Raw genomic sequence first — 23,215 nt, 5'->3', positions numbered from 1 at the left:
TGGTATATGCTGCAGCTTTATACAAGCAAGATCAATGTTGTTAATTTACAATTGAGTGCACATATCCTTCTAAGTACTATTTCGAGTAAGGATGGCATTGCTGCTTTTTGTGATATAGTCCAAAACACCGGTGAGAGAAGTGTATGGCGGCTTTCCATAGACAGCGTCGTAAAATCCAACGTCATCATTACGCATACGCACATTGAAATCGTCGAGTACATCGGGCTCAATGGGTGGATGAACCCAAAAGGGAAGGTTATCACGATCATATGTTGTTGTGTTGGTTGCGATATGATTTTGCCCCATGCGTGGAAGTTGCTTATCCCATGCCACATCTTGTTCGATCAAACGATAGACATCATCAATCACAGGACGCATGATCTCAGGATTCACGAGTTGAGAAGCCATTTCGTTGACTTTTTGTTGTAGTTGGTTGGAGAGGTCGGCGTTGTCAAGGATGTATTTTGACATAGGGCGAATATCGATTCCTGGGTATTGTCGATAATCACCGGTTAACATCTTCTCTAGTCGCAAGGTCGTTTGTCCAAATGTCATATCGACGTCTGACATGATGTGCACGAATCCATCCTTATGCTTGTATACAAAGTAATTGTCGGCCATGGACATGTAAGCATCCGAAAATCCTGCCACAATCTCCAATGCATAGCTAATTGAATGAGGGCGTTAATGACTATGATAGAATCTTTCATTCATCATCTTCTTTACCTTCGTAGGAAGCTTTCCACATTGGCATGATCCATCCAAGTGCCATCAACGATCGTTTTGGTGAATGATTGCAAAGATTGATAGCCATCATCGTTCTTGCCTGCAACCTTGATCTTGTATTGGTCGTGGTTGTAAGACTCAAGGTCTGGATTGTACTTTAGGTCGGCACATTGGTTGTGATCATTTGATTCTTTGCTGTAACCCAAGCCTTGATACAAAATGTTGACTTTGTTGTCACCAAACACATCCTTGAGCCATGGTTTCTTGTAGACCTCAATCAAGCCAAAAAGACCAATTGCCTGATTATTGATGAAAACGCTGGGGGATGATAGGATGAGTATAAAGTAAAGTATAACGTTGGACGAGATAGTATTGTTTTACCGAACAAACGAGAAATCCGAGCAAGGGAGACCAGAAGCTTTGATCGATTTGTACGAAAGATATTCGCGTAGATAAGAAGGGTCGGTTGCCAGTGCCCGTAGTTTCAGATGACGATGACCATACAACCTCGCGCCCTTTGGAAGCTTCACCCCATAACTGAGTTTTGACATCCAACGAGATGCACGCCCCGAAAGCTTCAGTTGTACAGAATCAAATTCCATGATATCATTAGCACTGTAAATGCATGCATAGAGGAGTTTAATAAAACGTTCTTAGACCTCGGCGGGTGTATGTATGGAACTCACCCAATGTACGACATCGAAACCTCAATCTTGATTTGCTCTTGGTAACGTTTGTGAAGGGTATCAAAGTCATCCTGGTTACCGGTCAAATGCAACGTCGCAATCTGCCCAGGTTTGTGCAACTCATTGGGCTTTTCTTTGAAAAGAGGTCCATACAGCCGAGGAAGCTGTGCAACATGCTCGATCTTTGGAACACGATCAAAAAAGTCATATGTCGTCGTCGTCGTCGTCGAGGAAGAAGAGGTTCCAGATATAGAACGAGTGGATGGCTCCCGTTGCGTGATGATGCCATCCTTCATGATAACGTAGCTGTAGCAGTTGGTTGGTCGAGGAGCTTCTCCTGTATACAATAAATGGGTGTTCACATTGGATGCATGACGCAAAGGATGCAAATGGTGCTCATCGTTGTCAATGACGACGGCAATGGTGGAGTTGTCTGGGATATGTGCAACAACAGAGTAGCTGCGTAGGTCGTTGTTACTCGTCATAGGTTCACTTGCAATGGTAAAAACGGGAACCAGTAAAAGTAATAGGAGAGTTGCATACGTGGAAGCTGCGGCTCGGGAAAAGTAAGACATGTGGCGAGCTGCTTGTACCACCATCAACATTGTACGATCTTCAAGCGTGGTAAAACAAAAGCAAGAAGTATTGCTTTTTACAAGATGTACTTTTACAATAAGCATATTGTTCGCCCCACATACCACGTCTAAGATTCTTTGTTCTCTTTTCCCACACAGCATCCCCCTTATTCAGCTGAACACAAACATTACTACCTCCTGAACAAGCAAGCAGGGGCATCCCCCACGTACCTATAATATGCCCTTTTCATCCAACAGAGTGGTAGCATTGTCTTAAAACAGGGTCCTGGTACAAGGTCAAACGTTACTCTGCCTGTCGCCACGATCATGACCGGATGAACACAAGCATGCATTTCCCCCCATCCCCCAAAGACATCCTCCTCTTGTCCATATGCTGTAAACTTTTTTCCTTCTCGGGCAAACTCTTGTCTACTTCTTTGTGCTAATTTGATTGTCTCGTGCCCACATAAATGATTGCTTTCTTGGCACGTTTACACGTTTAATTAGTAATTGGGTATAGATTGTGCCACTGCAACCTTTGTATGTCGTGTCTCATTTAGTGGTTACAATCACTGTATGGAGTGGTGGGAAAGCAGGTGGCGAGAAAAGAAAAATTGATACAAAAGGATAATTAGAGGACATGAGACAGCGACCAAAGAAACTCTTCGAAGACCTTCAAAGAGGGAGGAGACTTTTACATCGGGTTACTCTGAATCTTAGTTTCAGCCTGAATAACTGTATAGATCGTGGGTGATACGATTTGCAGCTGCATCTTTTGGTTCCTCGGATCGATCATGCTCACAACGGAAGTACATCACATGTTTGGAATCTCGTTCCTATGCCACCCATACAATTGAACCCATTGTATCCATTGACTACATATAGTGCCATCATGATGGTAGTAAACGTGGTGGTTGAAAATCTTCTTAATGCCATGACTAAGTTGTAAAGAAGGGCGGAGCATAGCTGCTGCAAAATGATTCATTGCCGTCAAGCTGAACTTGAAAGAAGTTTACATCTCAAAACAGCAAAGAAAAAGCGAGAAAGATCCAATCCTTGCAACGTTCTCATACTCCGGGATGATCTGGGACCATATTCCAGATCAATACAATCGGGCAATTCGATCTCTCCTGTGTCAGCTCCATAACCCCAACTGAAAAAATTGTTGTTCAGCAGGAGACCTTGCATGCAAAAAGGGGGCCAAAAGTGGCACTCATCTCGCTCTTGTATGGTAAAGTCGTGCGTGTGTATTGACTATCACCTGCTGTGAAAGAATTACAAATGAGCACGATGGCTAAAAGGTCGATTAGGAGGAATATCATGATAAATGAGAAACTAAGACAAAGAGAACCCAGTCATTGATATGGACTTCTCCATTATGCAAGTAGTCTTCCAAGATCCCGCCTACCCTATTGAATTCTTGGATCTTATTTCCTTCTGATACCTTGACCCAAAACCGACATATGAAATCAAATGCAGGTTTGTTTACCCTGCTCTGCATCCAAGATGCAGCATGCATGGCAGTGACATGCACCCCACTATAGCAGATCAGAGGGTGCTCGTACAAGTAGGGCCATTGTTTTTGGATTCGAACCTGTTGTGACCACCTTTGACCTACATAGCATTATTGGGTACCTTTTTTTTAAACCTTAAACGCACGATCGAAATAGCAAGAAAAAAGACTTGAGCAACCTGATTTTAGGATTTGTAAAATCCGCATCCTCCCGTCTTCAGTGGTGAAGCAATCACACTCCTCCTTTAGCAGTGAGCCAATCGATGGTGAGGGATGTAGTATGGCAACAAACTCATTATATGAGTTTGTTCGCACCAACCACGTTGACTTGTTGTCATTCCGAGCATACACTCCGCTGATTTCCCGATTTTGAAAATGATGAGGGAGAAACATGTGCATATTGCATGTTCACGTCTTATATATAAACGTTGGAAGCGATTCAGTATTTGGTATACGGCAATGTTCGTAAACTGTATTAAGGGATGTGGGGGAGATAGCTACTATGGCACGGACCTGTGGTTCGGGAAACAGGCTGATAAGATAAGAGCAGGTTATAAAACGGGTGCAAATTATCACCAATCTTTCGAAAGTTGACGTTTTGCTCCCTCTATATCTCCCACGAACAATGGTTGTTATCTTCTTGAAGGAATTCATTTCTTAAACTTTTAAAGTCGGTAACACACGGGAGGCAGGAGTGAGTGCGAGCTTTTTTCGGAAGCTGCCAGAAACTTATCACATCAACTTCTTGTCTCATTCACAGCTTTCCGGAACAGCGTGACTTGATATAATGTGTAACATAGATATCCTGCTTATCACGGATCCCCAGACACGATAAAAACAGCTGCTGTATATACCCCTCAATAGCCTTCCTCTTTTTTTTTCTCCCTTCTCTCTAATACTTCCCCACTCTTTCTCTTTTTCCTTCTCCACACCTATCTTATCAATAAAAAATGCGTCTGGTTCCTCGCGAACTTGACAAGCTTTTACTCAGCAATGGTATGTACTACAATAGGAGAATTACTTGCTATTATTACTATAGAGACTCACCGAAGATGAAATATAGTCGGCAACCTTGCCCAACGACGGCTAGCTCGTGGAGTGAAGCTTAACGAAACCGAAGCAACAGCATTACTCGCCTCACAGCTATTGGAATTCATGCGGGATGGCACCTACAACGTGGCACAGCTTATGGATATGGGCAAACAGATGCTTGGTCGCCGTCACGTGATGCCTAGTGTGCTGGATACTCTTCATGAGGTTCAAATTGAAGGCACTTTTCCCGATGGCACTTACCTTGTCACTGTACACGATCCTATTTGCACCGATGATGGGAATCTTGAAATGGCACTTTATGGCAGCTTTTTACCTGTACCCGATATCAGCCGATTTCCTTTACCCCCAGCCGAACGCCCACCACCACCTGGTGCATTGATTGTGAAGCCTGGCAAGATCCACCTTAACGAAAATCGACGACGTATATCATTGACGGTAACGAACCAAGGCGATCGACCGGTCCAAGTTGGCTCTCATTACCATTTCATCGAAGCAAACTCTGCGCTATTGTTCAACCGTGCTTTTGCCTATGGCATGCGCCTTGATATCCCTGCAGGATCAGCTGTTCGTTTTGAGCCGGGTGACTTCAAGACTGTTACACTTGTTGAAATTGGTGGCAACAAGATCATCACTGGTGGTAATGGACTTGCAACAGGACCAGTAGATTTGGCACGACTCCCATCCATTATGGCAACTGTGGCTGAACGTGGTTTCTTACATGACGCCAATGCCCCACAACTCCCTGCAGAACCATACGTCTTGGATCGGGAGTACTATGCTGATCACTTTGGGCCAACTACAGGTGATTTGGTGCGTTTAGGAGACACTGATTTATGGGCAAGAGTTGAACACGACTTTACCATCTATGGTGACGAATGTAAATTTGGTGGCGGTAAAGTGCTGCGTGAAGGCATGGGTCAAGCAACAGGGCGTTGTGATGATGAGGTGCTTGATTTGGTGATCACCAATGCTCTTATCATCGATTACACGGGCATCTTCAAGGCTGATATCGGTGTCAAGCGAGGCATCATTGTTGGCATTGGCAAAGCTGGCAACCCTGACGTCATGGATGGTGTCACTCCCGGCATGATCGTTGGTGCTGCAACGGAAGCATTGGCTGGCGAAGGAAAGATCTTTGTTGCTGGTGCCATCGACACACACGTACACTACATTTGTCCCCAATTGATTCCAGAGGCCTTGTCAAGCGGCATCACCACACTGATTGGAGGTGGATCGGGCTCCACGACGGGCAGCAATGCAACTACTTGCACCAATGGTCGACATCACGTTGAATTTGTTATGAAGGCAACAGACGACTTACCCATCAACATCGGCATCACTGGCAAGGGCACTGTATCAAGCAGGAGAGAACTTGTGGAACAAATTGAATCGGGCTGTTTGGGACTTAAGCTGCATGAAGATTGGGGTTGCACACCCGTTGCCATTGACGAATGTCTCAAAGTATGCGATGAACTCGATGTCCAAGCAACCATCCACACCGATACGCTCAATGAAGCTGGCTTTGTTGAGTCTACGCTTGCTGCCATCAATAACAGAACCATCCATACCTATCACAGTGAAGGTGCTGGTGGTGGTCACGCTCCTGATAGTAAGTAAAAACCCTATATCTTGGCGTGATCGATTTATTAATCATCTTCCATAGTCATTTCTGTTTGCAGTGAAAACAACATCTTACCATCATCCACAAATCCAACTCGTCCTTTCACCACCAATACGCTCGATGAACACGTTGACATGTTAATGGTGTGCCATCACTTGACCAAATCCATTCCTGAAGATGTTGCTTTTGCTGAGAGTCGTATTCGTGCAGAGACCATTGCTGCCGAAGATGTGCTTCAAGATATGGGTGCCATCAGTATGATCAGCTCCGATTGTCAAGCCATGGGTCGTATAGGCGAAGTTGTTTTACGCACTTGGAAAACAGCAAGCAAAATGCGTAATCAACGTGGCAAGCTTCCTGAAGATGAAAATGATGAAGGTGACAACTATCGCATTCGCCGCTATGTTGCAAAATACACAATCAATCCGTAAGTAATCATCATCCCCCCTTTATCATTGTTCTTTGCTGACCTCTTTTTTTTCTTGGTGTCCTATAGAGCATTAGCCCATGGCGTTGGTCACCTTGTCGGCTCCATCGAAGTCGGTAAAATGGCTGATTTAGTCGTTTATACCCCACAATTCTTTGGCACAAAGCCTGAACTCATCCTTAAGGCCGGTGTGGTTGTATGGGGCAATATCGGTAAGTTTGCAACTTTTTTTCTTTCCTTGCAGCTTTATTAACATTGGATTGCCATAGGCGACGCAAATGGATCGATTCCCACTACACAACCCATCATCTCAAAACCAATGTACGGTAGCTTACCATCCAGCGTTGGAATGCATTCTTGCCTCTTTGTATCGCAAATTTCAATCGATAATGGTGTCATGGCAAGCTACGGGTTACGAAAACGAATCGAGGCTGTCAAAAACTGTAGGAACGTTTCTAAAAAGGATATGAAGCTCAATGGGTGCACACCATCAATCTCGGTCGACCCGGAGACCTACCAGGTGTTGGCAGATGGCCAACTTTGCTCTTGTGATCCTGTGTCCACTTTACCCCTGACGCAATCTGTTTATCTTTTCTAGTCTCTTCATCACTTAATCTTATTCCCCAATGTCATATTTACATATCCTTCATCTCACTCACTCACTCACTCACACTCACCACACATTGCATTCATTCATCTCAATCCTCCTTTCCCAGCCTAAGCTGAATGTGAAAAACAGTAAACTTTGCATGCATTCTTTCTGAAACAATCGTATCTGAAACCGTTGTAGAAACCATTAGTAAGAGCTCTAGTTAACATTGGAAACCATTGTTGTTATCTTGTATGATGAATGCCTAATGATTTTTGTATCTCGGCGATATAACATGTCAAAATAAATGCCCTTATCAAATTGCATACATTATATGTAAGTTTGGTCCGCACATCAATGCTGTGTTTATAACAAACAAAGCTATTGCAATCGAGATCACCCCAAAAAAAGAAAAGAGGAGAATCTCGATCAAACCCGACACAGAGTACTCGAGTCTCCTCCTCTCATTTCCCACCCATCGTCCTTTTCTACTCATTTCTCCTCCTTTGTTATCCCAAACAAGATATGTCATCTCGCTTTGTCGAGCATTTCAAAGCTGAGGAGACACACACACCATCTACAAGCACTGTTGCCAACAATACAAGTGATTCATCATTTGAGGAAGAAGGTCAAGCTAATCTAGCTGGCAAGGTCAAGCGTCTTTTTGGCACTATCCGTAAAAAGGATATATCCACCCAACAGCCTTCTTCACTTGTGTCCTCCCAAGAAAACTCCAACAACAGCGTTTCATCCTCTTAAAAGCAACAACAGCACTATCATTTCCATTCTATGATCCACCACCTATTCCTTTCGTGTGCCCCATCCTTTGACAATGCGACAAGCTATCACCACCACTACCCTATCCCACAATCGATTATCAGATACCGCTACTTTATGTGTTTGGTAGAAAATCAATACAATACGGCATCACCATTGAATACTATATTCACAATACACACAATGTGCGATGGATAACAATAACGGGGAATAATCTCTTTAAGAGAGGAAGGGGCGCTTTTCTTCATAATCACCACCCTTGTGTTGCACGGATGACCAGATTTCCTCGTTTGTTTCCACCACGGCCACAGGGTCATAATCATTCGATGACACAATCATTTGACGAATGGCAAAGGCAATGGCAAGGAGCACAGCGCAAACACCACCAGTGATGAGACCTTGAATGACGAAGCTTTGGTCGTTCCACCAGTCAACAAGGGGATCCACCAATGCACCAGCACAACCTTTGTTGGAATGGCCAGCAGCAGGTACCACAGCAGGCTCTATAGGATAGTTAATAGACATGTCCAAAATAAACGCTGTTGTACACTATATACATGCCTTCTTTGATATCATCATTTTCTTCGGATGGCAACAAGAAGCCTGTAAGAGGATCCACAGCCCATCGGTTGAGTTGACCATCTTCAAAGACATCGAGGATTTGTTGACCAGCTTCGGTTTGAACCACTTGCTCGCCATTGATTTCAGTGATACGTTCTTGTACAGCAATGCGACGGAAGGACATGCCATCTTCGGTCTTGAGTTCATCCAAAAACATGGCATTCACCTCAACAGTGGCAAGACCAATATCAAAGCTATCTTCGAGTAATGCAAGATCCTCCTCTGAAGCAATCGTCAACTTTTCAGGATTGGCAGCAATTTGAGCTTCTACTTGGATGTTGGATACACCAATCTCAACAGGGACACCATTGCATCGAAGCTATTTTACATGTATGCGTGTGCGTGTGCGTGTAAGTGTGTATGTGTGGTGCGTGAGAGTAAACATGAAACCATACCTGCTGATTCTCGGCAACATCAAAGGTCACTTGAACAGCCATCACTCGTTCAGCAAGAAGAACACCATCATCATCAATAAGGTCATCGGTACGAGTAACGGTGACGTATAAATGCTCATCACCCTTGGCATCGAGGCGTTCTTCAACAAGGTCAATGGATGTAACAGAAATGTCTTCAAGTGGTGCCGGTGCCGCACATACTAAAGGAACGCAGTAAAGAGAGAGACTTGTCAATTTTCGTTGTTGTGTACGTGAATGCCCTGTTGCAACATTCACTTGCCTGTGCCAATGAGCAGCAATGCTAGTAGCAATGAAGACAATGTTGGGAATTTCATGGAGAGTGAGTGGAAAAAAGCCAAGAAAAGGGAAAAAGGAAAAGAAGCGATACAGGGCTGTGTAGGTGCCCATCATGAGAAAGAGAAGCCATATGTCGCAACTTTGATTGGTTAGTATTTTGGTCATCTGCCCTCCTTGTTTTATCATGTTTCTACTTTCCATTCGCCATCAACAACAACAACAACATTCAAAAGTAAACAATCAACCTTGTCCTCGTAAGCATTGGAAACATGCATTCGTCTCTTTCAAAGAAGCATTCATTATCATCATAAAGATGTGGGCGCGGCATGAACAATGCCGACCCTGTTTCCTGAAACGGTAGTAGTAGTAGTAGTCTTTTGCATATCACCCCAAACAACCTCGCTCTCACAATTGGGCTGTTGCTGATCCATATATTGATTGCATTTGACCAAATATGTGTAGGGATGTGGTCTCCTTTCTATACCATTCATTCTTATGCAGCAGTAATAAAGATGCCATACGTCACTGTCAACCAAGGATGTACTCTAAAAGTTTAGCTTGTGCGTCCAATAAAAAGTCACGTGATTTAATGACTTGATCCTTTTTTCATACATTCGTTGATAGTGTTACTTGCCTGATGATTCATCTCACCGAGCAAAGGAAAAAAAATACCATGAAGACGTGTTGTCAGCCATGTCTTATAGTGATGGGGAGATGATAGTTTACCCGATATCAATCCTCAGCACCCCGTTTAGTGGCCCATAGCTCCTATCCCATTCTTTATGAAATCATCGACGCCAAACAAAAGAAGTCCCACGCACTTTCATCCGCCTTCGTCCGTATCTATTGTCAGCAGCAGCTATGACTTACCGATCTTATAGGAGCGCCAAACTAGCATGGGCAAACGCGGGATGCTGAGATTGCTGAGTATGGAAAAGTTTTCTTTGCTTTTAAAAAGGCAGCGCTCGCCTTTGTTTTCTTCTTTGCATTGCTTTCGCACAAGGTACGGTATTGATTATTGAAATGGGTATTGCTGGTGCGGGTTCGAGTGATCACACATGAAGGATGAGTTTAGCTGGCACCAGTCAGAGTCTAATGACGACGCCATAAAAGCGGATTACAACTGCAACCGTAATCCCTGACACGTGTGATTTCTTGTAGCCTGCGCGTGCAATAACGCGTGGATGGATGATTGCATCGAACGCGATACTTACCATCGTTCTTGCTTAGATCTTGCAACCGAGGTTACGTGCCGGCAAATTGATAGCTTTTATTCCATTTCGATCACAAATAAAAGATCCTTTATTGAAACTCTACGCGCTACCACTTTCGTTTCGTTTTCTTTTTCAGTGATGGATTAAAAGTGTGTTGGATGTTAAGAAGATTCTTTCATTGTATGCGTGGTAAATGGCTCATGAGACGTGTTTGCTTTTGAAAGAGGAGGCTTAGCTCATGGTTTCATATCCAACACCCCCTTTCAATTCCTATCGGGTGATTATTCGCCGTAGTCAAAAGGTCACGGTAATCACCGGTAATCATCACCATCACCCCTTTTTACAAAATGACCTGCATAAAGTCGTCATGCCACCTGCATACCTTTGTATGTGATACAAAATCGCATTCACTTGTGGCATGTCGATAGTGTTTTTCACCTGGCCATGTAGTAGAGCGGGTACACAGAATGTTAGTCATTATCTTTTATGTTCTTCCATAGATGCACGCGAACCAAACTAGTGATTGTCAATGGAGAAACGTTGTAGATGCGACCACACATCTTCATGTGATGGTAAGCGTGAGTAATGGTATTTATGATTGAAAAGCAGGCTTCAGCCCATGCAACAATGCTTTTACAGCACAGACATCTTGCCCATGTTGATTGTGCAACAAGGCCAAAACGAAATGAATCAAAGTGATGCCCAACAAAATTCGGAATTGTATGATGAAACCTTCCGTAAACAGTAGCATGTTGACATAAATAGCCAATCGAGCAAAAATCCCTGCATGCTAGGGTGCTAACGGAAAGGTACACCACGTTCCAACAATCGCTAGGTAATATTATTATTATCTCATGGAAAAACTATTTTCACGGGCGATTAGGTGAAGAACACCTGCATCCAACCTCCTTCTATTATGTTGTCGTAGATCACATCTATGATAGATCATGGGTCCATTCCAACACATCCATGCTAATTTAGCGGTGATATGCAATGATGTTTGAGCTGAGCAGGATTTATATGCATCGTGCGTATGTCGGTGATATCCACCCACCAGCATTTAGTAGAACTCTAGTATCGAGAAAAAGGTGATTTCATGTGTAGCGTTGTTTATCCGTAATGTCATCAGGTTAGCGGGTACATGTCCTGAGCTTAACTTTGATATCAGTCCTCTCATTATATTTTTATCAGGAGTTGTAAGGGAGCAGCAGGAGAAGGAGGAGCAAGTAGATCAGGTACGACATTAAGTCATCAATTGAAAGCAAGCATTACACTCCGAGATTCGTGTGGTAGAAACATGTGAAAATTGTAAGCATCCATGGCTTGTGCGCAACATCCTTTTCAAGGCAAATGCTGGCGTGCAAATATGTGCTTATTCAAAACCATGCAATATTCATCGTGAGTAGTAGCATTGTTCATTACTTGACACGCGTCATAGAAAGATCGTCTCTGATGAAGTTCTCGCACATCAAGGACATAGTTATGGAATATGTGAGTCTCATGGCAACATGATTAAAGTAGCGAAAGGAGCCTCCGCCAACATGGCGACGATGTTGATGATGATGGATCATGAAGATGAAGAGTAAAGCGAGAAAACGATGTAATAAAATGGCTGACATTTCAAAGCATGGTTGAGTTATGTCATCCCTCTCTCCTTTGTTCTGTTGTTCCCTTTCTGGCTATGCAGTAAGACAAAGCTCTTTCGCTTTTCGCGTCTGACAAGCCGACTCCGCCTCTTTTTGTGCCACCATCCCTTTCCTCAACAACTTAAAAACTCTCTCTTGATACAACTCGTCCCCCTTCCTTATTCTCTTTTTTGTCCCATTCCATTTACTACATTCACAAACATGAAGGTCTACGCTGTCGATGTCGGTCCTGAACAACCTAATGGTGGCAATGTGAAGCGCTCCATTCTTGCCGCTGACGGCGTTGCTCGTGTCCCAGCAACCAATGTCCACACTCTTTATGACGTCCTTCAACACAGTGCTCGAAGCTATCCCGATCGCAAGGCTTTTGGTTACCGCAACATTGAGAAGATCATTGAAGAAGAGAAGGAGGTTACCAAGGTCATTGATGGTGTCGAGAAGAAGGAAAAGAAAGTGTGGAAGTACTTTCAGTTGTCAGGTTACCAATATCTGACATACAAGGAGGCTTCTCAACGTGCACATGATCTTGGTGCTGGTTTCGCTGCTCTTGGTCTCAAGGAAAAGGCAAAGGTTGAGATCTTTGCTCCTACCACGTAAGTCCATTGTTCAAAGAGGATAACAATGAGGCATAGGCTAATGAATGACACGGAAAATAGGATGCATTGGCTCTTGACGGCACATGGTTTGTTTACGCAAAACATGACCATTGTCACTGCTTATGAAACGCTTGGTGAAGAGGGCTTGTTGCATTCCATGAACGAAACCGAGGTCGAGGCCATTTTCACATCCGCCGAGTTGTTGCCCACTGTTGGCAAGGTTGCCAGTCAATGCCCCTCTCTCAAGCATGTCATTTATCACGGTGAAGCTAAGCCTGAGGTTCTCGAGAAGACCAAGGTGGCCCAAATTGAAAACGTCTTATCGGTGGATGAGCTTATCACTCGTGGTCGTGAGCAACCCAAGGAAGCACGTGCCCCTGAACCTGAAGATATGTGCTGTATCATGTACACTTCCGGAAGTACCGGCAACCCCAAGGGTGTTGTATTGACTCACAAGAACATTGTTGGTGCAAGTATGTATTATAAAATGTGGATTGGCTATCATCGCATGATACTAATTGTATGTGTTTGTTTCTAGTTGCTGGTGTGAAGGCGCTTCTTGGTCACCTTATCACTGACAATGACAGCATGATGGCTTATCTCCCACTTGCCCACGTTTTGGAATTTGTTGTCGAGAACCTTTGTGTCTTTTGGGGTGTCACTCTTGGCTATGCTTCGGTGCGTACCTTGACCGATGTATCTGTACGCAACTGCAAGGGCGACATTAAAGAATTCCGACCTACCCTAATGACCGGTGTGCCACAAGTTTGGGAATCCATTCGCAAAGGTGTCCTTGCCAAGGTCAACCAAACTTCTCCTCAAGCCCAAAAGATCTTCCACAAGGCATTTGCTACTAAGGCTTGGCTCATGGAACGTCATCTTCCAACTGGATTCCTTGATATGGCTGTATTCAACAAGATCAAGGAGCAAGTCGGTGGTCGTTTGCGCTTTGCATTGTCGGGTGGTGCTCCCTTATCCTTGGAAACACAAAAATTCTTATCAGTGACAGTTTGCCCTATTCTTGGTAAGGAATCACACACGCTACCCATTGCATAATCCCAAGAGCCTTTCAACTAATTGCTTTGTTCTTTTTAAATAGGTGGTTATGGCATGACTGAAAGTAAGTTGTTAGGATCGGAGTGTGTTTATTCACTTTTTAGATATGGTTGCTGACTACTTATTCCTATTTGTCTTGGAACGTCGTGATGTTAGGCTGTGGGTAAGTGCTTTATCGATGTGCCATTTTCCCTTTATTGCGTCATGCTTACATGTATCCTTTAGTATGTGCTCTATCATGACTCCTGAGCAATTTGGTTATGGTCACGTGGGTGCTCCTGTACCTTGTGTTGAGATCAAGCTTGTGGATGTACCTGATGCTGGCTATCTTTCCACCAACCCCACTCCTCAAGGTGAAGTTTGGGTCCGTGGTACATCGGTTACCAAGGGTTACTGGAAGCGTGATGATTTGACAAAGGAAACGGTGACTGAGGATGGTTGGTTGATGACGGGTGATATCGCTCAATGGAACCCCAATGGCACTCTATCCATTATTGATCGCAAGAAAAACCTTGTCAAGTTGAGTAATGGTGAATACATCGCATTGGAGAAACTCGAATCTCTTTATAAGAGCTGTCTCTATGTCAACAATATTTGCGTTTACGCCGACTCACTTCGTCCTCGCCCTGTTGCTTTGGTTGTCCCCGTTGAAGCTTCAGTACGTAAGCTTGCTACCGAACTTGATGTGGCATCCAAGGATCTTGAAGATATTTGCAACGATGACAAGGTCAAGAAGGCTGTTCTCAAGTCACTTCTCGCCACTGGCAAGGAAGCAAGCCTTAAGCCTGCTGAAATGTTGTTTGACATCCACTTGTGTCACGAGGAATGGACCATTGAATCCGGTTTGTTGACAGCTGCCCAGAAACTCAAGCGTCAAGATATCAACAAGAAGTTCAAGGAACAATTGGATACAATGTAAGGAGGAAAATGGGTTTTGGTTTTGGATAGCTTGTGTCTTACATGGACCTTTTTTTCTTCTAGGAATGCTGCACAAAAGGCATAAGTATTACATGGAAGCATACTCATTCACTCACTCACTTGGCACTGTTTTCATCATACCCACATTATTTCACTTTCCATCCATCCCATTTCTGTCACCAATCGTTCTTTTCAATCGAATGTAATAAACCAAAAAGCAATCTCATAGTACAATAATACATGCCTCGGGTACCACAACAATGTCTACGAGCTATGCAAAGACGAAGCCAATACATTGGTCATAGCAATAAACGAGCTACTTCATATGTACACACCAGTAGTTTCTTTTTTGTTTGTGAGAATATGTACAAAGAGGGGACTTTACAATAGGGATGAGGGATTAGGGAATACAAATAACAGATGCGTTATGGCTACTGTTGGCCTTGGAAATCTTTAACGAGTGCTTTGATAGCATCGATGGTACCAAAGATACATCCGACGATGCCGAGAAATGCTGTCAACAAGCAAAATGCAAGTTCGTAAAATTTTTTGTTGCGCCATCCAGTGAGCTTGAGGTAGCATGCAACAGGGAGCAAAAACACAAGCCCACAGTTACCGAGAGCACCAATGAGACTCATGAAATCCGAAAAGAAGGGTACCTAGTAAAGGGCTTGGCGATCAATCATCCATATAAGCATGATGCAAACATATACTTACAAACACCGCCAATACCACAAGGATCACCATGGTCATGGTACGTATCACGGCACGACCAAACCATGCACCAAGTTTACCGATACGATGTTCATCTACACGCGCAAATTGTTCGAACTCGAGAGAAAAGGACGTGGTGAAGATAGGGATTGCAAGAATCACGTGGATCGTCATGACAATCGTAGCAACAGTACGACCTGCACCCATTGGCAGTGAGTTGTAGATGGGTGATTGGGTATCTCTTCCATACACGTAGTAGCCTGGAACAGCCGTCATGAAGTACAAGAGCGTACATGTCGTCAACCCTGCCGTAACAGCGTATTTCCATTGATGTGGTTTACGCAAAGCATGTTCGACATCTAATTATTAGAGCACATGTTAGCATAAAAAGGCATGAGATAGGGGATAAAAGCATACGTGGATAGGTATTGTTTCCTCCAAATGAAAAGGCTATGGTTGACAGGGCAGTGGGAAAGCCCGTCCATATGACAGCATCGTGAACAGGATGGCGGTCGGGATGCTGCGCAAGATCAATGGGCGCAACAATGATGATAACGAAAACAGCAATCATCGTGCATACGGCACCTATAGCTGATGTAGCTGTCACCTCATGTAACGTACGTTGAATAAGCGATGGGATCAAGAGGAAGACACCCACAATGATGGTCCATATTGGCTGTGAAAGCTTTGCCGACTAAGGATACACATAACATTGATGTGGTCAATGGCTATTGGGAAACAGCATAATAATGGCATTCGAGATCTTACCGTGTGAGTAAGCAATTCATGCATGTTGCTACCTGCCAGCACAAGGTACAATGCAGGAGAACCAAAAATAATGAGCAAGTGCAACACTGATGCAATGAGGTAACCAATGCGACCAAACGCAGCTGTGCCGATGCTTTTGATATCATGCAAACGTTGACCAGGCTTGTAGTACAAACATCGAATCAGGACAATACCACTGTATACGGCCATGGCATGTGCGAGCAAAAGTGTGAGGATACCGAGCCATCCACCCACAGCGAATGCTTTGGGTAACCCTAATGTACCAGTGCCAGCTACCACACATACCACATTAAAGTATGCTGTAAGGATATTACCCTTGCCATGTCCAAATTCGTTCAAGCTGCTGTCTTCGGTAACACCTTGATCAACACGTGCATCATAATAGTCGTCGGTAGATACCGCCTCCGATTTGGCATCTTCTTGTTCTCGAATGGGCACCACCGTTTCTATGATTGATATAGCCTTCTCGTCCTCAGATTGTTTTGACATTTAATTTTCCGGGAGGCGAAAGAGATGTGCCGTTTGTTTCGATTGAGGGAAAAAAGAGAGGGCTGCTGATCCACTCACGGCGATTTTTATCTCAAAGTGCAATCTGAACCCTTGAAAAGTAATATTGTCGACTCACTCATCCCCACCTAGCCCTTTCAAAGACAATGAGCCATTTGACGTTGCATTCCTTTTTCATGTTTATCTCAACATTCCTTTGTTATCATTTGTCATCAATGCATGCATGGCACGTGTAGTTTAACTTGGGTGCTAAAGATATACCTATCATATCAGTGCCGATTGCAATAGGCTTATACCTCGTGCACCACATGAATCTTTCCGACGACGGATGATGACATTTAATCATCTCAGAATACAGTATGGGGTTTTTGTTCCAGATCAACTCATTTAGGATCTCGTAACCCATCGTTTGCATATTGAAGCGAGATGTTGGTGTCAATAGTTTGCGTGTAGATGAGGTCTATTATATTGGGTAGAGGATATACAATGTTGCTTTCATCGTTTCAAAACATGCGATAATCATTGTTGCTCCATTCTGGAACCTGGGATAATGATAATGGCCGCCTGCGATCCATTGCATTATTTGAGGATATAGGATTTGCTACCGGTGGGGGTATAGCGGGTTGTTGCATAGGCCGAGGTGAAAGAACGCTTACGGTTGGTGAACTTGGTTGCTTTTCGTGGCCTTTGCCATTAGCGTCGTTATTGTTATTAGTGTCGCGTAATACCACCTCGTCATTGTACAAGGATGCATCAAAGAATGAAAGTTCACGAAAGATGCTTTCGTTGGTACCCGCTGTTCTCAAAGGGTTGCCATGATTTCCTTCTTCGTGGTGCGAATGTTTTGGCTGCTTCTCAAGAAAATTGCTCTGAAGGGCCTATTGATATACATGTGTTGGTTAAAATTGCATACCAATAAGGATAGGATGGCATGATAGTCTCTCTTTTTGTTATACCTCCTACTATGTACAAAACTTACCAGGCCACAATTTTCACAAACCGGTTGCCCCGATGATGGTGTACCTTCCACGCGTAACGCCTCCACCAGTAATGTGGATTCAATCAGCTGAAAGTAAACCGTGAATGCCTATGCTCACCATGCTATAAGCATGTTTCCTATGTTGCTCAACACCCATCCATGTTGTTGTACTTACATCCGACCGATCACCAATGTATTCGGTAATCTTGAGCAAATTCATAGCCAAGTTGACGACGAAGGTAAAGATGAGACAAATTAAAGACTTGCGTGCGATGTGCTCAATGAGGCGGTTTTGCCGGCTCATCACTGTCTTGGACATGCGGATATGCAAATACAAGCGTCGTACAAACATGCCACTGAGGAATAGGTTTGCTAGTGAATCACCGACAAAGTTGAAGATAATGACACCGTTGCCCCTGCATTATGGTGTAGATGTGTGTCACTGTCAGTGAATTTCGTGTCTTACGAAACAAATCAGGGCAATAAGGGCCCAGCCAACTATAATACCATTGAACCCAGCAGGTGCCACCAGCTTGGATTTGCTGATTCATAATATCGTGCACCACGTTTTGGAATGTCAATTCGTATGGCCAATCAGCAAACCTTACTGCTATAAGGGTAATGCCAATTGCCTTGATCCAAAGTGAGTGTCGATCGGATTCGAGAATAATAAGGCGCATGAACATGATCACGTAAAATAGTAAATAGGCTAATACGGGGCGAATCGGATGTCAGCGTGTGAATGATGGCGGAATCAAGAATGGGTTGTAAACTACAATGCACCTACTAATATGCCAAAATCTATGAATAGGTAAAGTTGTCAATGTTGGATAATGCGAAATGGGCCAAAATCAAGGGAGGACGTTGACTTACGATATAAGAAGTGGGTAATAGTCGCAAGTGGTAATCTCGAAAATCGGGATGATGCCGTAAAGGAACCGATGCACGCCTAATATTACGACCTGAGCAATGTTCACGCAATGGCTGATGGTTATTGCCACCGACGAATGAGATCCTTGTGTATCTTAAACATCGTATAGTAGACTTTTTATGCTTACATTTTGCCTCGGGTACGTCGATATTGATGATAGCATATAAAAAAGTTGCGGATGGAGACAATGACGGCAAGCCAGTTGCCTAGCATACTAAGTCGATCCACCACTCTCTCCCCATAGGCAGACAATTGGACCATGTGCAACTTCTACAATTGTATGTATATCTCACAACGTGGTGTTGTTGTATTCTTTGTGTGTGTGTGTGTGTGTGGATATGTTTGTATTGTCCACGACTCGCCCTTCTTTTCGATAGCTCTTATGTTGGTCGCGGGCGTCGAGGAAATTGTGGAGAAAAGAGGAAGAAAGAAGTGTGTGAAAATGGCTAAGCTGGGATATTCGGGATGTTATGCATAGCAACGAGAGGATGAAAAATATTGTTATGGGTGATACATTTTTGTGGCACCTGCGCTGGATAGACAAAGTATTCCCATAGCAACATCAGCATCTCATGTATACGATACCAATACCTTGGGAAAAGTGATGGATTACCTACATAGTTACCTGGGGAAAAGCGGGCTTTTTTCCATTTGCGGGGTACCTGCTGATCACCTTTGCTTTCGTTTTCCCATATTGCGCTTTTTACCTTTTGGGCCGTTGCCATGGCACATGCCGTTGCTATGGAAAAAAGTTCTCAACTGCCGACCAACATCCTGGTAAAGGAATTGGGTGTCACATGCTTGTAGCACGTTAAACTTCTTATTCATCCACCTTTTGAATGATGAATCAACGTGTCAGCCCATTTCTGCAATGCTTCTTTCGGTGATAATCGAAGAGGATAGCCGATCCTGTTTCATATTCTTTGATCTGCACACGAGCCTTTCATGCCATCCCATTCCTGAGTGGATGAAGTAATTCAAGAAACAAACTATAATTGCGCATGTAGGTCGCTGTGCTTTATAGTGGCTTCATACCAAATTAGAAGATCCTTTGCACCTGGAAAGCACTTGCCAAAAGCCAGCCGACAACGTGGGCACCCCTAGAATTCGAAACTGGTTGTCCATCAAGCGCAAGCTTGAAAGGACAGCGCGTAAAGTTCCATGTAACACATTGTGTTCTTGATCTCATTTCGGGCTATTCCATGCATTCCGCATATAGTATAGCAGGAGACAACACAAAAATTGATGCTGTATGTTCTCAAAAGGCACGTATCCTTCCACGCCTTTTCACCATGGTCCACAGGTTTCCCATGGCAACGTGCTTGTGTATATGGAAATTTACGAACAATGCCGAGCACTTACAACACACACACACACACACACACACACACGCCGTTTATTTGTACGAATCGGTTGTTGGTTTCAGCAGATGCATGCATGCACATGAGTTTGCATCAATGGCATCTTCTTAATGCATAAAGAGGGGGCTTACATATGATGTGGGCCCTTAATTGGAGATGATGATAAACGCGTTGAGAATGTTTATGATTGCGGATGCTGGAATTTGCTTAAGCGATAGGTGGTATCTCGGCAATAAAGGACTGCAGCAGCTATTTGCTTCATAATCAAAGGCGGCTGACCGCAAAAATGGGACGACTTGCGAACGTATGTTTGCTATGTGGCAATAAAACAACAATGAAAACACGAGAACAATGAATGCCAGTCATCCATATATATATAAGCCTGTCACCAGGTTGCAATTACAGGTCCTGTACGATGGCAACTCGCCATCTAGTGTTATGTTTTCTTTGCTAATGGTGCGACAAACGGTTTTATCGCTTAGCTATGCTTTGATTTGGTCTCCCCCAACACCTGGATCTATTGCTTTTATTGGGAAGATGATGATGTCTCAAGAAGAAATGGACGTTTATCATGCTGGTGATAGGTTTCATCTGACACCGGTTGCTGTTTCCTTGTCATGATTTTTCTTTTTCGTATCATCGTCGTTGGATTACTCTTCATAGGTGTCTTGCTTTTAGATGTATCAGTATAGCTCACAAGGTGTGTAGTTGTTATGGTTAGTAAGACAATCGGAAGATATTATTCATATAGTAGCTTGCTACCTTTGCCTATCAGGCTGTCAAAGGATCATGTCCCTAGAGCTACTAAAGCAAAAACAAGAAGAGCTACTGGGTTATTTGCATAGGTTGTTGCTTGAGCTTCTTTATCATAACATGATTGATAAATCGAGTTTTGTGATGGATAGATTAGTCCTTCGAGATGATGAAATGACGTCTTTTTCATTGGTTAGCAACCTTGTCTATTATATTCATGCAACATTGGATGATTGGATGCGAGTATATTTCCGTTTCGAAAAGAACTTACAGTTTTGATGGGTATAAAAGTGGTATTCCGAGATGATAGAAGCATGAGCTTGAATAAGGGACTCAAAGTTTAGGCATCGCCAGCCATCGTCTTGACACAAGAAACAATGCAGCATATAAGAAATGATGAAATGAAAAGAGGTGATGCAGCTATGCAGCCGTAAGTACGCTAAGACACAAGAGGATAGATCTTCCTCTTTGGTGAGCTATTCATACTCATGGTACAATGCGCCCCAAAAGCAGTAAAATGTTTCCTGTATCATGGAAAGTAGGCCAGCAGCAACAGCAACACGAGCTATGCACACAGCAAAATGTGGCAGATGCAACAACCACTTTCCCGCAGGCATTGCCACAACACTATTATACCATGTCAGCGAACGCAAGTAGCAAGGATACGACGGGCTTTAGAGTACGCCAACATCCACCACCACCCTACTTGCATCAGCCAAATCAATACAACATGCCACCACACGCCCATTCACCTATGCAGCAACCTAACGCATACCCAAACTATAACCAGCCCTATGCTGAGCTATCCAATCATCCTGCCATGATGCTTGGCAATCCATCCCCTATCATGATTCCTAAACCAGCACCTCGTAAACGTAGACGTCCGCCTCATTCTTATGCATCCTTGATAGCACAAGCTATCCTTACTTCCCCGGAACGTCGTCTTACCTTACGTGACATTTATGATTGGATCCAATCCCGTTATCCCAACTTGTATGAGGCGAATGAAACTGGATGGCAGGTAAACAATTATGCAGTGTACCACATCAATGCACATACCAAACAAGTCATCTTGCAGAATACTATCCGCCATAATCTCTCTCTCAATCGCTGTTTCATGAAAATACCACGGCCATCCCATAGCTATGGTGATGGTGGTCGTAGGAAAAAAAGCAAAGGCAGTTATTGGTCGGTGGATCTTGAGAAGTTGAGTTATACCAACTTTGGAAAGCAAATCATGGATACCGGTTTCCTTGGCAACATGGAATATTGGCAGCACCAGCAAATGATCGAACAACATCGACAACATGTACCATCCGTACAACCCACTCATAGCGCGTTGACTGATTTTAACGTCGACAGCTTTATTGATGTCACTGGTGGTGGTGATGCTAATGACCATCACCCACCAAAGCGACATGCCAATATGTCTATTAGTGACAACAGCATATCGCCTAGCTCTACAACGTCAAGTAGTATGAGCACCTTAATGATGCCATCATCCTCTTCACAGGCTCAAACGTATAATAGCATCTTTCCCTCGGGAGGAGAGGGGGGTATGATTGACTCGAATGGGACCACATCAAACAACAGCAATAACAATTTCAATCAAAGCAATGCATTTTATCCTTCAACGATGCGAGTAAACAATATAATCAACTAATAAAGATTTTTGGGTTGACTGCGTGTACTTGACAGCGGCTTTGAAGGAGGAGTAGGTCTTTGGTGCTTCCGGAGTGTGAATAATTTGGGCCTTTGAAAACGGGATGTGAGTCCGGTTCACCATTTGCTCCCTCTCTGATTATCATGGTGAGTGATCCTATACAACCATACACATACCCATCTATCCAAAGACGCAACATACACAGCACAGCATGGATGGATGGATGGATGGATGCATCAATACGTAGATGGATGAAGAGCTGACATGAATCGATTCCTTTGTAGGGTAAACAGGCTGTCCCCAGCTCCTCCTCCGGAGGTAAGAAGGCTAAGAAGGTATGTTCCAACATGTTGCAACAAAACATTTTCCTCATGCGATACCTTGCGTTATAGAAATGGTCCGCCAAGAAGGTCAAGGACAAGGCAAACAACATGGTTGTCTTGGATAAGCCCACCTACGAGCGTCTCTTCAAGGAAGTGCCCACCTACAAGCTCATCACCCAATCTGTCTTGGTCGATCGTCTTCGCTTGAACGGCTCCCTTGCTCGCATCGCTATCCGTGAGCTCGAGTCCCAAGGTCTTATCAAGCCTCTCGTCCAGCACCACGCTCAGGTCATCTACAGTAAGTGTTGATCCAAAACAGCCTCCTTCATACAAGTGATATAGCCCAGGTTGCTCATTCATTCATTTCCTCCTCTTTTAGCCCGTGCCACTGGTGACGAGAAGAAGTAAATACTTTTCGTATGATTGTATCAATGGAAATATAAGCTTTTCTTCTCACTCAATTGATCCTTGGATGTGCGTTTATG

The 23,215-nt window shown here is 43.8% G+C and overlaps 10 protein-coding genes across 10 annotated transcripts; 5 read left to right on the top strand and 5 right to left on the bottom strand.

Annotated features, from left to right (window-relative positions):
- Positions 1-69: 69 nt before the first annotated feature.
- O0I10_003977 (uncharacterized protein) lies at positions 70-1,897 on the bottom strand (the record flags this gene model as incomplete). The annotated part of the gene is made up of 4 exons (XM_058484043.1): positions 70-667; positions 727-1,044; positions 1,108-1,341; positions 1,413-1,897. 4 exons carry the CDS (start codon positions 1,895-1,897, stop codon positions 70-72), a joined length of 1,635 nt encoding a protein of 544 aa, XP_058345031.1.
- A 2,553-nt stretch (positions 1,898-4,450) lies between these two features.
- O0I10_003976 (urease, alpha subunit) lies at positions 4,451-7,199 on the top strand (the record flags this gene model as incomplete). Its single annotated transcript, XM_058484042.1, has 5 exons — positions 4,451-4,496; positions 4,564-6,162; positions 6,217-6,601; positions 6,671-6,813; positions 6,871-7,199. The coding sequence occupies 5 exons, from the start codon at positions 4,451-4,453 to the stop codon at positions 7,197-7,199; spliced, it is 2,502 nt and encodes an 833-aa protein (XP_058345030.1).
- Positions 7,200-7,715: 516 nt separating this feature from the next.
- On the top strand, positions 7,716-7,949 carry O0I10_003975 (uncharacterized protein; the record flags this gene model as incomplete). The annotated part of the gene is made up of 1 exon (XM_058484041.1): positions 7,716-7,949. The coding sequence occupies one exon, from the start codon at positions 7,716-7,718 to the stop codon at positions 7,947-7,949; it is 234 nt and encodes a 77-aa protein (XP_058345029.1).
- Positions 7,950-8,186: 237 nt separating this feature from the next.
- Positions 8,187-9,318, bottom strand: O0I10_003974 (uncharacterized protein; the record flags this gene model as incomplete). The annotated part of the gene is made up of 4 exons (XM_058484040.1): positions 8,187-8,470; positions 8,529-8,907; positions 8,984-9,183; positions 9,264-9,318. The coding sequence occupies 4 exons, from the start codon at positions 9,316-9,318 to the stop codon at positions 8,187-8,189; spliced, it is 918 nt and encodes a 305-aa protein (XP_058345028.1).
- Positions 9,319-12,341: 3,023 nt separating this feature from the next.
- Positions 12,342-14,795, top strand: O0I10_003973 (uncharacterized protein; the record flags this gene model as incomplete). The annotated part of the gene is made up of 7 exons (XM_058484039.1): positions 12,342-12,733; positions 12,797-13,209; positions 13,275-13,760; positions 13,836-13,856; positions 13,949-13,955; positions 14,018-14,707; positions 14,774-14,795. The coding sequence occupies 7 exons, from the start codon at positions 12,342-12,344 to the stop codon at positions 14,793-14,795; spliced, it is 2,031 nt and encodes a 676-aa protein (XP_058345027.1).
- Positions 14,796-15,141: 346 nt separating this feature from the next.
- On the bottom strand, positions 15,142-16,702 carry O0I10_003972 (uncharacterized protein; the record flags this gene model as incomplete). The annotated part of the gene is made up of 4 exons (XM_058484038.1): positions 15,142-15,369; positions 15,428-15,783; positions 15,842-16,118; positions 16,193-16,702. 4 exons carry the CDS (start codon positions 16,700-16,702, stop codon positions 15,142-15,144), a joined length of 1,371 nt encoding a protein of 456 aa, XP_058345026.1.
- Positions 16,703-17,223: 521 nt separating this feature from the next.
- O0I10_003971 (uncharacterized protein) lies at positions 17,224-18,385 on the bottom strand (the record flags this gene model as incomplete). Its single annotated transcript, XM_058484037.1, has 4 exons — positions 17,224-17,598; positions 17,700-17,807; positions 17,875-18,115; positions 18,207-18,385. 4 exons carry the CDS (start codon positions 18,383-18,385, stop codon positions 17,224-17,226), a joined length of 903 nt encoding a protein of 300 aa, XP_058345025.1.
- A 45-nt stretch (positions 18,386-18,430) lies between these two features.
- O0I10_003970 (uncharacterized protein) lies at positions 18,431-18,891 on the bottom strand (the record flags this gene model as incomplete). Its single annotated transcript, XM_058484036.1, has 3 exons — positions 18,431-18,500; positions 18,573-18,683; positions 18,758-18,891. 3 exons carry the CDS (start codon positions 18,889-18,891, stop codon positions 18,431-18,433), a joined length of 315 nt encoding a protein of 104 aa, XP_058345024.1.
- Positions 18,892-21,261: 2,370 nt separating this feature from the next.
- Positions 21,262-22,407, top strand: O0I10_003969 (uncharacterized protein; the record flags this gene model as incomplete). Its single annotated transcript, XM_058484035.1, has 2 exons — positions 21,262-21,765; positions 21,823-22,407. The coding sequence occupies 2 exons, from the start codon at positions 21,262-21,264 to the stop codon at positions 22,405-22,407; spliced, it is 1,089 nt and encodes a 362-aa protein (XP_058345023.1).
- A 143-nt stretch (positions 22,408-22,550) lies between these two features.
- O0I10_003968 (uncharacterized protein) lies at positions 22,551-23,138 on the top strand (the record flags this gene model as incomplete). The annotated part of the gene is made up of 4 exons (XM_058484034.1): positions 22,551-22,553; positions 22,692-22,742; positions 22,800-23,028; positions 23,110-23,138. 4 exons carry the CDS (start codon positions 22,551-22,553, stop codon positions 23,136-23,138), a joined length of 312 nt encoding a protein of 103 aa, XP_058345022.1.
- Between the last annotated feature and the right edge of the window lie 77 nt (positions 23,139-23,215).

This window comes from Lichtheimia ornata (assembly GCF_029851405.1).
Source record: "Lichtheimia ornata isolate CBS 291.66 chromosome Unknown scaffold00014, whole genome shotgun sequence".
NCBI classification, from domain to species: Eukaryota; Fungi; Mucoromycota; class Mucoromycetes; order Mucorales; family Lichtheimiaceae; genus Lichtheimia; species Lichtheimia ornata.
The sequence above is the reverse complement of the archived record's forward strand: the minus strand, read 5'-3'. Positions and strand labels throughout refer to the sequence as shown.